The 15,000-nt window shown below is 41.7% G+C and overlaps 2 protein-coding genes and 1 long non-coding RNA gene across 3 annotated transcripts in view; 1 reads left to right on the top strand and 2 right to left on the bottom strand.

Annotated features, from left to right (window-relative positions):
- The window catches only part of slc25a11 (solute carrier family 25 member 11), a 6,714-nt gene extending 3,619 nt beyond the window's left edge, over positions 1–3,095 (bottom strand). Inside the window, exons 1-4 of the mRNA XM_062988660.1 lie at positions 2,914–3,095; positions 1,404–1,556; positions 920–1,126; positions 247–337 (exon numbers count right to left, since the gene is read on the bottom strand). Of these exons, the coding sequence (XP_062844730.1) occupies positions 247–337; positions 920–1,126; positions 1,404–1,556; positions 2,914–2,990 (528 nt within the window). The 5' untranslated portion in view covers positions 2,991–3,095. The remainder of the gene's footprint in view (positions 1–246; positions 338–919; positions 1,127–1,403; positions 1,557–2,913) is intronic.
- Positions 3,096–3,730: 635 nt separating this feature from the next.
- LOC134303601 (uncharacterized) lies at positions 3,731–4,942 on the top strand. Its single transcript, XR_010007669.1, has 2 exons — positions 3,731–3,864; positions 4,640–4,942. It is a non-coding gene; the product is annotated as an uncharacterized LOC134303601 (long non-coding RNA).
- A 2,628-nt stretch (positions 4,943–7,570) lies between these two features.
- The window catches only part of LOC134303226 (voltage-gated potassium channel subunit beta-3), a 19,711-nt gene continuing 12,281 nt past the window's right edge, over positions 7,571–15,000 (bottom strand). Inside the window, exons 6-14 of the mRNA XM_062988564.1 lie at positions 14,150–14,194; positions 13,613–13,656; positions 13,439–13,525; positions 12,495–12,580; positions 11,337–11,457; positions 11,148–11,242; positions 10,589–10,709; positions 10,394–10,482; positions 7,571–9,687 (exon numbers count right to left, since the gene is read on the bottom strand). Coding sequence (XP_062844634.1) covers positions 9,598–9,687; positions 10,394–10,482; positions 10,589–10,709; positions 11,148–11,242; positions 11,337–11,457; positions 12,495–12,580; positions 13,439–13,525; positions 13,613–13,656; positions 14,150–14,194 — 778 coding nt within the window. The 3' untranslated portion in view covers positions 7,571–9,597. The remainder of the gene's footprint in view (positions 9,688–10,393; positions 10,483–10,588; positions 10,710–11,147; positions 11,243–11,336; positions 11,458–12,494; positions 12,581–13,438; positions 13,526–13,612; positions 13,657–14,149; positions 14,195–15,000) is intronic.

Here is a 15,000-nt window from a genome sequence, read left to right on the forward strand (position 1 = left end):
TGTGTTGTGTAGTTCTGCTGGATCTAAATTAATCGTACTGTTTATAAAGAATAATGACTACAATCTAAGCAGTTGAGAGTTAAGGGCCTTGCTCAAGGGCCCAGAGTGACAAACTTCCAATTCCTAGTCTGCTCTCACACAGACACACCCACACACACACAATCACACACACAATCACACACACAATCACACACACAATCACACACACAATCACACACACAATCACACACACAATCACACACTTACCCTCCAGAGTGTTGTGATCCCCTCTTCTTTGGTAATTCGAATGAGGGCATTAAATACGTTTTTATAACCTCTCCTCTGATCTGGGGGGAGACTGAGAGAATGAAAAGGAGAGAATGAGAAAATACATTATTATTATTATTATTGTTATTATTACTATTAGTAGTAGTAATAGTAGTATTAGTATTACTACAGGGAGATTCACTCAAAGGCCGAATATTCTGTAATAACTTTCACTAGGACAAAGCAATCTGAACAAAACAACGTGCATCGGCTCCTCAGTACATGTAGCTTCTGCGTTGGAGCGATGAGATGGGTGCCAGACAGCCATCATGACGTTTATCCTCCGTTTGCAACTTCCGGGTGTTTGTACCCCTTCCCTCAGACACTCGACAAGAGCGACGTCAGAGTGGATTTAGGAAGAAATCGGGTGTCTGTGACTCTCAAAGAGTGTTATTCAGATGATGGTACGTAACCCGAACATGTTCAGAAACACGGAGCGCCACGTAGATATGCGTGTCTTTAGAAAGCTCGTTTTGACAAAGTAGGGGTGTTTACATACTTTTATCAAATATATATATATATATATAGTGTATGTTGTATTTGGGGCAGCATCACAACTTGAATCTAGAGGAAAACACACACACACACACACATTCTGAGTCTCTGTGCTCACCGTCCATCTGCGGTCATGCGGATGAGTGCCACCTCGGCCGGAGTGCCCACAAAAGCACCTATCGCCCCGGCGGTCATGCCGATCAAGGCCTTCATGATGAAGCTTGGTGGTGTCCCATCACTTTTGGTGAGCTTCTCAAACAGGATCGTGTAGATCCCCAGACGTGTGGTGGTGTAGGTGGCCTGTCTGAGGAGCCCGGCCGAGAGACTAGAGTCAGAGAGAGAGAGGGAGGGAGAGAGAGAGAGAGAGAGAGAGGAGACTTCATCAGACCATGTTCACACATTATCTGGAGTAAAAGTCCACGAACCTCCCATCAGATGCCCCTCAAATTGATGCCCACGTCACATTACTGACCTTTCACCCAGTGTAGCTGCCTCTTTACCTGCCATAAATGTTCCATAATGACCCTTAGCCTGTGGGCATCATTCCAGCCAACCGTTTGAATACTTCACTAACTGTATATACCCTGTGAGTGCCCTCTTACCCAGTGTAGATGCCCCCGACTCCCTCGTTGCGCAGGATGCTGGCCACCGCGTGCAGGCTGGTCTTGTACTCGCGAGCCTTCGAACCCTGACCACTGAGCTGCATCCTGTTCTTCACCAGATCCAGAGGCTGTACAAACACCGTCGCACCCATCCTGAACGAGAGAGGGGTAGACGGTCAGACGCTCAACCAACATTTTTCCACTGCAGTGCTACTGACCCGGTCGGGCGCTCCACAGACACCAAACACTCTTCAGGAAGTGCATAGGGAGGTTGGATACATCCAAATGAAAGCAAAACGTGGAAATGCAAAAAGCTGTAATTTGTCAGGGTAGAAGCTTGTGAGTTAAGCCTCAGCCGTGCTACCAGCCTGGCCAGGTCTTTGACAGACACAGTAAGGCGTCTCTGAGAAAGAAAAGGCCAGAAAGGGTTTCTCCTCATTGCTGCTGCTGCAACAGTGACCCCTGCTGTCTGGTCAATAGTGGAAGAACATAAAGACCATAGCATGGCTTTCTGCAGGCAGTACGACTCTCTACAAACATCCAGTTCAGTGACTGGTTCCATGTGCACAAAGTTGAGGTCCATTAAGGATCCTCAACCCCACTGAATAACTTTAAAATTATGATACATTTTTCAGGGTGTCTCGGACTCTGGTACTTTGAACCACCAGCAGCACTGAAATCAGCAATGGGACAGGAGCACCATGTACAGCACCTGAGCCAATCAGACGCAAGAACTCATATAACAGCAACAGGTCCATAAAGCATCTTTAACCCCACTAAACACCTTTGGGATGAACCGAATACCGATAGCAAGTGTTTTCTCTAATTATCAAGCCTTACCTCACAAATTCCCACAGACACAGTTTAAATCTTGTGGAAAACTTAACCAAAAGGAGTGACGGTTGTTATGATGGTTGAGCTACTCTATACTTCATAAAATAATACAACAGGGTGGGTAAACAAAAATGTATGTATTCCTCAAACACAGAAACATGAGATGGAACACAAAAACACTGATATTTTGATGCTTGCTGTAACTTACTCGTGATTGTGAACCCTACTATTATAAACAATGGTCAGTTCATATCAGAGTACTTGTATATATGGTTAATATATGGTTTCAACATGGTTAATTATGGTGAATACAAATCAGGCCTTGACATGAAGCGTGAAATGACATCCAAGCAAGAACACCAATCTGGCAACCCTGCTGTACAAAGCAGAACATTAATGACACCTCAATTTACTTTAAAAAGCTTTAATACATATCTAGTTATATTCAATTTTATTAACCCTAACCCGTTCTGTGCTGTTGTAATGCAATTCTGATACAGTTATCCTTCCCTATTGGAGAAGGAAACCGTTAGATGTGATTTAATAATGATTTATGTGAAAAAACCATCGTCATTAACTATTAAATAAAACGAAAACAAGCAGACCAATCTGGCAACCCGATTCTACAGAGAATAACTGAAAGTGACCCTTTAATAACAAACACTGCTCTACATACCCGGCCAGGCCGCCGAAGAGGAACTTGATGGACTTCGGAGAGCTTTTGGGTTTAGCAGAACCCGACGCGGCTGCCATGGCTGCTGTGTTTCCAGGTTTTTGTGCTTAATTTGGAGGTTGGATTTTTCGGGGTGACTCTCAGATCCTCCAGCAGCACCGTGACCAGCAAGGTGACACGTACGGGAGCGCGCCTGTACAGCGCCTGAGCCAATCAGATGCCCAGAATTGCGATCACGTGACCAGGGTCCGCGCACGTAAATCCCAACGTGCTAGGCTAACCGCTACAAGCAAAGCGTAATATTACCACATTTGAAAGCATGTGAAAATGTATGACAATAATAAAAATATATATATTTATATGCATAAAATGTAAAAGTTAACGGTGGATTGCAGCTTTGGAATGCAACGCTTTTTAACAAAAGGGGCGGGTCTCTACACAGGATAAGCCAATTAGAGCCTTTGATTGTGGCCACGTGGTCTTGAAATGCAGCTAAAATTGTGAGATTAGGCTCACTTCTGTGCAATAAAGTCAATTTTGACATACTGCAGTATTATATCAGTATATTTATATATATATGTGTTTATCAAATTTTAAAATTGTAACTTTTGTTAGGAAATAATTATACTACTGAAGACAAAAATATTTCAGGATGCGTTCTAAACTGCATACTGAAGTGCTGTTTACTTAGCACACTACTTAGTGCAAGGCGTGTGATTTGAGACACAGCTTGCTAGCTGAACCAATGAAATGGAACTGTTTAGTCACATGACATGTATTTAAAGAGATACGCACCAGAATCTCAGTTAGTGAGTCTGGATTTGACAACAACTTGTTTACTTGTGTTTATTTTGTTCTAAAATGGTTAAAAAAAAAAGAGTTATTTGTAATGCATCTAGAATTAAAATATGATGACATATAAAGCTGAAATGTAAAGCAAACTGTGCAGTTAAGGTAATGTAAATTTGTTTGTATGATTGTTCCTCAAGAGGCTTTGCCTTTTGCCAGGCTGCCATTGTAAATAAGAAGCAGTTCTTAATGACTTGCCTGGTTAAATAAAGGTTAAATAAATTTTAAAAAAAGGTCAAACGTTAACATACTAATAAGGGACGTGTTCTGTATTTCATTGCTGTGCAGTGATTTTGTATAAGTGAAAGATTGAACTACAAACCTTTTCGTCCAAAATGTCATTATGGTGATAAGACTGTTATCCTAATTAAGCTGAGTATTGGGTATGTGGTTTGTACATGCAGCCTGATACTGTTTTCAAACTACTGTTTTCAGTAGTAAAATGATGGAATAGATTAAATAAAATGAAAACCTGATTAGATTGCTGGCCAGGAAAATACTTTTAGTATTATTTTTTAACTACCTAAAAGATTGATGCGTCAGATCACAACACACGTTTTTGCTGTGTATTATTTTAGTATAGCTGAGCACAAGCCCAAAGAATCAACTGCAATTCTGGACTTTGTTGACATTGTGATCATGTCAGTAAACAGACCGGCTGCAACCCTGACAAAGATAAAGTGGTTGATAAATAAATTAAAAAAATTAAATTAAAAAATTAAATTAAAGTGGTTTAATAAATAAATTAAAAAAAGTCAATTTACAATTTACAAATGATCGCTTTCTGTGTTTTAATTGTTTTTATACCCTCTCAACTTTTTTAAAATGTGAATGAAATTTCAACCATATTTTTAGTGAAGTGTTCTTAAAATTTTCACAGGTTTAAATATAAGTCCAATGAGTGCAGTCTAACACCCCTGGCCAACACAGCAGACACTTGAAAGAGGTTAAGAATTTACCTCTGTGCACCTCTGCTGCAAAAGAGACTGTCCTGTTGAGGCGCCAACACAAGAGGAGAGAGTTGCGTAGTCCTAGACTGCGTAGTCCTAAAGATGCGAACCAATTTCAAAATACACTAATCAGGACACACTGTTCATGTATTCTCAGTGTTTTGTGTAAATGCATGTAGTTTTGGTGCACAATCACACAACACAACTTACACTGATTAAAGAGGCTAAAAACATTATGGTAAGTTTCTTCATTTTTTTAAAGGCAAGCAAGATACATTCGATACAGAGTTTTGATTGAATCATTTCTTTTCTTCTTGGTGCAAGACAATAAAATAGAAGAGATACAGGCAGAGTTATGGAGTTCTAGAGTTCTGTGCTCTGTTGTGTATATATACACACTGTTCAGACTATTTATATTACTGCTAACTATCATACAGCCACATAAAAAGAAGCAGTTCAAAGCATTCTCATTTGAACATGAGTTCAGCTTTAGCTAAACTTTTCTTCATAATTAACTCATACATTACATTATTTACATTATCAGCTGTTAACATTAGTAACAATCGTCATCATAGATGAGTCTCACCTATAGATTCACCTCAGCAGTAAAGGGATTTGCATCACTGCCCTGAAATTCAGAATGATTCTAACCGTTTACACCCAAACCTTGACTTTATATTGATATCTTATTGCTGGTCTGGAAAATAATAACATTCACCAACACAAGTTGAATTAGAGGATCCCAGTCAAGTCTATTAGATCTGTTAAATATGTCCTGATATTCAGCTACACTATACATCACAGTATTTAATATTCAGTTCAGTGCTGTAATTGACATGGAAAATTATCAGAGATTATATGACTTTTATATGAATATTTTTATAAATAAAATCATAATTACATTTTTAAAAAGTGACTTCATTATTATAGATAATTTATTAAATTTGCAAAATTTCCACTTTTCACTAATTTCATGTAAATCATAATAATCAGTTTAATAATACAATAACTATATAATAATACAATAATCCCCGAATCTGCACGCAGATATGATTGGCACCCTGTCATGAAAATAAAATGAAATTACTATTGCAATTTCACACTAATTTAATATTGCACTTAAATTTGAATATAAATGTAAGATAACATCTAATAAAACATAATAATAATATAATAAGAACTAAACTTGACATGCTGGCTGGGATCCTCTAATCTTAAGTGTGTTGTACAAAATGTCCCAACTTTTCTGGAAATTAGAATCTATATATTGATCGCTTTATTGAACTGCTAATAAATAAATGTGCACTTTTATCATTTAGGCTGTGATTTGTGGATATTTTCTGCACATTGTTCAGCTTGACTGAATTAAAGGTTTCTGTTCATAAGCATCAATGGGTAACTCAAAACTGAATCATTTTAAAGTGACTCGGGTGAATCGATTAAACGATTCATGAACGAATACCAAGTTAATTTCATCTACAAACCGAAATAATCTTGATAACTGAACTCATGGGCATGGTTGGCATGGTGGGTATTTTTCTCAAACAATCAAAGTGAGTAAATAAATAAACACAGAAGAGAAGAATCCAGGCGACTCTCCGCTGTTGCTGGGCAGAACACACTCCAGCTGTGTTCCAAATCATTTCCTTTGGTTCATGAGGGATCGATGAGTGCAGTGACTCATCAAATTAACCCCCAACTAAACCCATCAGTCAGTCTGATACCATTTCAGACTAAACTGTGTGCAAAAATACATTTTCAGAACATGATCCGAGATTCATGATCCTCAAATGAACTAAAAGATCCTTCAGTGTCCATAATAAAAGCTTCTCTCTCACACAGGATCTTCAGCTCATCCTCAACTAACAAAACCCACAGTATAACAGTCATAAATCATCTCAAACCCACAACCACAGTGTTTCCTACAGCGGTGTATTAGGGTAACTGTAATTTCGAGTTTCAATTTCGAGAATAAAGTGAAAATATTATGACCATAGCTCCCTCCTCGTGTTAAAATGAGGGATGTTCATGATTTGGTAAAGTTATACTTTCATATCAGTTTCACAAATAAAGAATCCCCAATCCTCTGGCACATCAGCACCAGTTTGTTATTAGCGTAAGGACGTTCAAACCGCTTTGCAAAAAACTGTGTTTATTTAGAAGAACGTGTGACGTGCACCAGCGTCTGCGTCGTCACCAGTACTTCAACCGAGGCCCCAGCGCCTTTTGCCATATGGACTCGTACGATAAACGTATGGCATCTCTATAAATGGTTGCATTTATGGGTTTAGTCGCCATGTCATGTGGATGGAAGCGTACAATACAAACAACCACCCAAAAGTAATCACAGGTTACTGGATAACCACAGTAACGTGTAGTGGAGGCCGATCCAGGTACTGAGACCAGAGCTTCTCTGAACTGACAAGCCTACGACGGCTGCACACTCTTTGGCCGTAATATTTCGACTTTATTCTTGAAATCAAAAGTTCAAAATATTTTTTTACAGTGGCCCTAATACGCCATCGTAGTTTCCATTCAACTGCTGCTCATTTACAAATAAAATGTATAAATATATGGTAATACATACTTTATAGAAAGCCAGTTGAGATTAGGTCTAACCTTAAGACTGGACGAGTGGATTTTACCCAAATCATAGGCAGCATATAAAATGTTTAATAAAATATACTGTACATCAGTAGTTCTATAAAGAACTAGAGCTGAGTAGAATTTGCGATTTAGTCCAATCTCTAAGCTGTGGCTGTGTTTTTAATTTATAATCTTATGAAATTTTTATGAAAAGGCAGGTTGGAAAAATCAGCTCATTCCTAAAATCCAAAATCAAAATAAAATCCAGCACCTAATTATAATTTTATTATTATTAAATGAAATGATGTGCCATTATTTTGAGATATTAATGACTTAGTATCTCCAAACGATGAGATACTCTCTCAAGTATTGAAATAATAATTTAAAATATTTTATTTATTTATTAATCGTCTGTTTTACCACAGCTTTATTCTGGTCAGGGTCACGGTGGGTCCGATTCATTGGGCAAATGGCAGGAAAAACCCCAGACAGGTTGCCAGTCTATCATAGGGCAAACACTGAAACACACACACACACACACACACACACACACACACACACACACACACACACACACACTTTTTAGTAGCTCCAATTAACCTGACTGCATGTCTTTGGACTTGCTGAGGAAACCCATGCAGACATGGGGAGAACATGCAAAATCCACACAGAAAGGACCCTTGCCGACTGGAAAGGGAATCAAACCCAGACCCTTCTTGCTTTGAGGCGACAGTGTTACACACTGCGCCATCGTGCATGCATTTACGTCCACACAAGAGTCAGTGGAAACACACCTCTAACTTTTTGGAGTTGTGCGTAAGACCTTTGGATGGAAACACTTCATGTGTGTGTGTATAGATCAGCACTGCGTCATGTCCCCACACTGATTGCAATCTTTCACAAACACACACTGTGGATGCAGGTCTGATAAACACCAGGACTCGGACGTTCGCTTCTGACTTTAGACCCAGATCAGATTGTGCAAATGATACAGTCCAGAGATTACACACACACACACACACACACACACACACACACACACACACACACACAGTGGGGGCTATTTTAAAGGGTCATGCGCACAGTTATAGGGGAGGATGATGGAGGAAGAAGGTTGATTATTTGCATGTTCGGTCTGTGATGCTGTGATGTTAAAATCCAAATCAGTTTCGAACACCCCCCCACACACACACAAACACACAACCCTGATGTTTTCAGCCGGCATGGTCCCAGAGCCCAAATGAGAACAGCATTAGAACCTCTTCCCCTTTCATCAGGAGCTTAAAATCAAGGGATGGCATGTCCTGTCTAAAAATCTCAAACATCTTGTGTTCAGTTGAGGACGATTGTTTGGTTGCATTATTCAGCAAAGCTCTGGTCTGGCAAAGTGAATCATGGGATTGCTGACATGCATGCTTTTTTGAAATTTGCCAAAGTCTTGGAATCTTACACAGCGTTGTTTATTTTTTATGGGACGGTTTTCATCTTGGAAGTACTAATGCTGCCCAAGATGCTGCCTACCCAAGGAACTCCCTTCCAAATGGAACAGGGGTGTATCAGAAACAAGTCCTCTTCATCAGCAATGAGCCTCGTTAGATCCTCCACATTTGTTATTTTAATGCCACGCATCAGGAAACGTCGGCCTCGAGTTATAAACTGGTTTCTGCTTTTAAACCGGTGGAAATGCAGGTCGGGTCAGTATAAAACGTTCACGATGATGATGATGATGATGGTGATGACGGCTTCTCCTCGTCTCCCCCATCTCCCTGTCTTTCTGTCGGCTGGCTAAACATGTCTTGAAGGAAGCACATGTTAGCCATCCTGGAATGATGCCTGTTGTGGGATACAAAAGACTTTGACTAACATACACACACACACACACACACACACACACACACACCTGAAACCATCATACTGAATTCTGGCAGAGGGAGTATGTTTTTGGTCCAATCCTCCTAAAACTGCTTCATCTGGAAGACGTGATGTTCCGTTTCTCGCATCAACTGCGTAAATAATCCAGTTTTTCTCGTTGTCTTTCTCCTCGAGAGTAAAAACTCTGCTTTATTTTTTAGAAGTGTAGTTATAGATGATATAAAGGATCAGCCGTGGGTTATGTTTGGATCGTTCTGGAAGCCCGGTGGTCGCAGGAGCCATGCAGGAAGATGCAGGTTGTATACAGGAGGGGGAGGAAGCGAAAGCAATCCTTCGGACTCGTCCATCCATTATCACCGATCCCAGCCACGCTCGATCCCGGTCTCATGTCGTTCTGCGTCCCGTCTCGTACCGGCCCGCCGTTCCTCTCTCACGCCCGTGATTCCTTTTTGGAGTGCGGTTTGTTACCGAGCAGGGCGTCGATCTCACTCACCGTCTGAGGAGTCATCTGAGAGAGAACCTGCACAGAACCAGAGAGGATCAGAGGGAATGAAACATGAATCAGACCTGGATGAGCACGAGTCCTCACCACAGAAAATCTAAGATTTCATAATCACACGACAGCTTCCTCAAAAAAGAGAGGCTCGTGCCTCAACACATGAGCTTACAGACACCACAGATCGGCCAGTGTCGGTTTTGTAGATACGGGAGACAGATATCATCCCTCCTGAAATAATTCTGCTCTCTAGGACTTCTAGCTACTGTGACAGCATTTAAAAGCTCCCATTAACCTCACAGACACGATGGTTTGTTTGTTTATTAGGATTTTAACGTCATGTTTTACACTTTGGTTACATTCATGACAGGAACGGTAGTTACTCATTATTCTACAGTTCACAAGTTTACATCAAACACAGTCATGGACAATTTTAGTGTCGCCAATACACCTCACTTGCACATCTTTGGACTGTGGAAGGAAACCGGAGCACCCGGAGGAAACCCACACGGACACGGGGAGAACATGCAAACTCCACACAGAAAAGACCCGCACCGCCCCACCTGGGGATCGAACCCAGGACCTTCTTGCTGTGAGGCGACAGTGCTACCCACCGAGCCACCGTGCCGCCCTCACAGACACATTTACCTACTGCAAATATAACTGTACATCTACAGGACTATACTATTACACTGTGGTGTGTGTGTGTGTGTGTGTGTGTGTGTGTTACCCGCAGAGCTCCCAGGTTCTCCAGTAGTTGATCTGTGTTTGAGACGCCCAACAAAACAGAACTAACACCTTCACTGCGCAAACACCAAGCTACATAACATAAAGAGAAATATATTAGATTATCATTATTATATTATTATTATATTTATATTATTATATTAATATTATTATTATTATTATGAATATTGAGACTGACCGATGGCGAGCTGGGCGGCGGTGCAGCCGAGTCGATCGGCCAGCATGTGAAGCTCTTTAATTTTTGCCAGCTGCCTGCGGCCTTCCTCACTGTGCACCCGCTCCTTTAACCACTGATACCCCTAACACACACACACACACACACACACCACACGTTTTACAGTGTACAGTAGAAGGAAAGCTGAAAGTGTGGTTGTATAAAATGAAACGACTCGGGTGGATCTGCAGTGACAGTGAGCGCTAGTGCACTTCAGCATTAAGCTCTGTATTTTTACATCAACCACACACACACACACACACACACACACACACACACACACACTTATGCTATAACACATTGAAAAATGTGTCATTTGGTGTCATTCCAGATTCAGACCTCAGATTTGGCAGATGAATCAGTTCTGTGGTCAGACACCCCCCTTCTCTTCATTTTTCTTTTATGATTCAGAGAAAATAATCACTTTGTTCGCACTGATTGATAAAGTTCATGATAGTTTGTGATAAGTCTGTTCGTAATGTGTCGTTTACTGGTTTAGTTTAGTAGAATGTGAGCGCCTCACCTTCATTGCGGCTCTGGAACACTCTGGTACACCGTCGCTGTATTTACCTGTGATCAACCCGCACGCCAGTGGAGACCAGGTCATCGCCCCCACACCTGAGAGAGAGAGAGAGAGAGAGGGACAAAAGTATTGGGACAACTTCTGACCTGTTGTGTGTAGGTTGTGTGCAGGTTGTAAACAGGTTCTGACCGATTTTGTGGTAGAGTTCGGGGAGCTGCACCTCCACTTTGTCTCTCTGGAAGTAGTGATATTCGGCCTGTTCACACACCGGGGGGATCAGATTAAACTGCCTCGCCACCGAGTACGCCTCCTAATTCAGAGAGCACACACACCCACGTCTTGTTACATCACATCATACCTTATTACATCACACCTCAGTACATCACATCTCATGACATCACATAACATCATACCTTATCACATCGTTACATCACATTTTACTGCATCACGTCTCATTACATGTCTCATTACATCACATCATATTACATCACATAACATCACACCTCATTAAACCATACCGCATTACATCATATCTCATAACATTACACCTTATTACATCACATCACATTACATCACACCTGGAGGGCTGCGTCTCAATCCACACACAGTATCGTATATAGAGTGTTCAAAACAGAATCCTCACCACTGGCTGAAATCTAATAAGGCACCCTGTATAGTCTGTATGGTGGTATTTGGGACACAGCAGCTCCCCTCTGCTCTGTGTGCAGCTCTGTGATGCTTCTAATCTACATCACGAGTTTTAAGTTCCCGATCTCAATTTTTCACACTTTGACCTTCCGGCACCTACAGACCCGAAAATCAAACCGCATCAGCCGCATCCCTCAGGGACTGAATGTTTTCCAGACGTAGCCGTCTACAGTCTGAGGTTATTGGATCTTTATTGGTGTTATGAGATACTTTGATCACTGGGAAAAGCACTTAGCAGCGCAGACTTAATGCACAGAGACTTAAAGAGGAAGAAACTACAGGGTTAAAACTCAACTCCCTGCTGTTAGTTACACAGGATCAAAAAAAGAAAATTGAAATTAATAAAAATCATTTTCAGCCTTGATATTGACACTTCGCTGCCTAGTCTGTAGTTATATAAATAAATGTGGATTAATGCTGCATTTGGCGCCCGGGCTGCGCGGCGGTAAATTACGCAGAATTACGTATCACATTCTCATCAGCCTGTCGGGAGGCTACATATAGATTTGATTGGCTACGTCCGGTTGGGGATGGACGGCCGAGGCCCAGCAACCGATCCCAACCCGCGCACAGTGATAATGGGTACGCTGGACACGCCGCGACCCTGACCAGGATGAATGCAGCATTAGTTGAACGTACCATGATCTCCATGGCGCTCCAGCGAGACGTCCCCCAGTACATGGCCATGCCCTGGTTAATGACAAACGTCATGGCGCGTACCACCTCTGCAACACACACACACACACACACACACACACACACACACACACACACACACACACATGAATAATACAGTAATAATTTAATGAAATTAACAATTTCATTATAATAGGATAAAATAAAAGGAGGAACATCAGACACCAAACAGGAGGAACATCAGACCCCTAAAAGGAGAACATCAGACCCCAAAAAGGAGGAACATCAGACACCAAAAAGGAGGAACATCAGACACCAAAAAGAAGAACTTCAGACACCAAAAAGGAGGAACATCAGACCCCAAAAAGGAGGAACATCAGACACCAAAAAGGAGGAACATCAGACACCAAAAAGAAGAACTTCAGACACCAAAAAGGAGGAACATCAGACCCCAAAAAGGAGGAACATCAGACCCCAAAAAGGAGGAACATCAGACACCAAAAAGGAGGAACATCAGACCCCAAAAAGGAGGAACATCAGACACCAAAAAGGAGGAACATCAGACACCAAAAAGGAGGAACATCAGACACCAAAAAGAAGAACTTCAGACACCAAAAAGGAGGAACATCAGACCCCAAAAAGGAGGAACATCAGACACCAAAAAGAAGAACTTCAGACACCAAAAAGGAGGAACATCAGACCCCAAAAAGGAGGAACATCAGACACCAAAAAGAAGAACTTCAGACACCAAAAAGGAGGAACATCAGACCCCAAAAAGGAGGAACATCAGACACCAAAAAGGAAGAACATCAGACACCAAAAAGGAGGAACATCAGACCCCTAAAAGGAGGAACATCAGACCCCTAAAAGGAGGAACATCAGACCCCTAAAAGGAGGAACATCAGACCCCTAAAAGGAGGGCGTGACAGTGCGTGACGGTACTTCACCTTCCATCGGACTGTTGACGTCGTTCCGATTAGCGAACACGATGTCGACGTACTCCAGCTGCAGTCGGGATAACGAGCCTCGAAGACCTGACGGGAAAAATCTAATCAAAAACCTCGTCGATAATCCTGGATTATTTATTTATTCTGTTATAGGGACGATATTTTCGTCGTTACCTTCGATGATGTGTTTTCTGGACAGGCCTCTCTCTGTCTCCGCCCTGCAGGTAACAGGAAGACGTGTCAGAAACGTTTGAGAGGAATTGCGCTGCTCGTCGGGGGGGGGGGGTTTCTGTGCAGCGCCGTCGATCAGCCAGCACGAGTCACGCCCTCTGCTGGCTGATCGACGGCGCTGCACAGAGACGGGGGGGGGGGGGGGGGGGGGAACGACGATCTGTGTGTGACGCTCCGTGCGCGATACGGATCTCCATATGAACCGTATGAACCCTCCTTGGCATTGCAGGTAGGCATGATACTGTAATCCAAGCCTCAAATCAAATACATAGTGCACACTGTATGGCTGGTTCATAAAGGGAGATCCAAATGCTATCAACAGTTTAGGGAATCCCCACAAAAGAAGCTTTATAGTAAGTGCTTGGTTAGTTGGACCTCAGTCTTATTTAAAACGTCTTGGATGTATCAGAACACCGACTGTGTGCCACGGCTTATCACCCAAATTAAACGTGATGCTATAAAATCTAATGAGACACTTACTGTCCTCCCCAGTAGATCTTGGTCGTTATTACGAAACTGGATCTCCTGCAAAATAAATGTATACAATTACTGCATGATGAAGGTATTTATCCTGCCACCCTACAAGAAGCCACGAGAAAGCACAAAACGTTCAATTATTAAATCATCAAAGTATTTATTGACTGCTGTGAGAAAGGTTATGTAACACCTATATCACCCACATATAGTACTGCAGCGCCCCTGCAGGTAACGACCAGTACTGCACCCTACAAACCAACACTTCCAGCATCTGAAGATCTTTCACATCAATGCTGAGAAGTTTTGGCCGACTCTCCAATCTACAGGAGAATCATCAGGGTCCCACGTCTTTCTATTTAAAGAAAAACTCTCTCTCTGCTCTCGCTGTGTTTCAGTGGAGTCCAGGAGCCAGAGAAATGGCTATGCAACAAGTTCTTTCAGAAAATGTTATCGTGCCGAAGTGCTGGTGGTTGTCGAGGTCTGTAACCTTACTGGAAATGTTTTATTAGTAATAAATGTTAATTAAACGATTATTTAAATGTTGGAAGTAATTTAGTGTGACAAAAACACTATATGGGACAAAAGTATAAGGACGCCTGATCATGAGCTTGTTGTTTATCTCATTCTGAAACCACGTGTGTTTATATTAAAAACATATTATCCACCTTAGCAATATATGTGCCGGAAAAACACTAAATTCAATCACTAGGAGTGGTGTCCACATACTTTTGGCCATGTAGTGTATTTAAAATAATCACAAAGGGGGCGAATACTTTCTCCCACAACACTGTAGAGATTTTAGCTCCAGTGCAACATTAGCAGACATTAAATACTCGGGTCTCAGAGCTCCGGTG

This window comes from Trichomycterus rosablanca, chromosome 26 (genome assembly GCF_030014385.1).
Source record: "Trichomycterus rosablanca isolate fTriRos1 chromosome 26, fTriRos1.hap1, whole genome shotgun sequence".
NCBI classification, from domain to species: domain Eukaryota; kingdom Metazoa; phylum Chordata; class Actinopteri; order Siluriformes; family Trichomycteridae; genus Trichomycterus; species Trichomycterus rosablanca.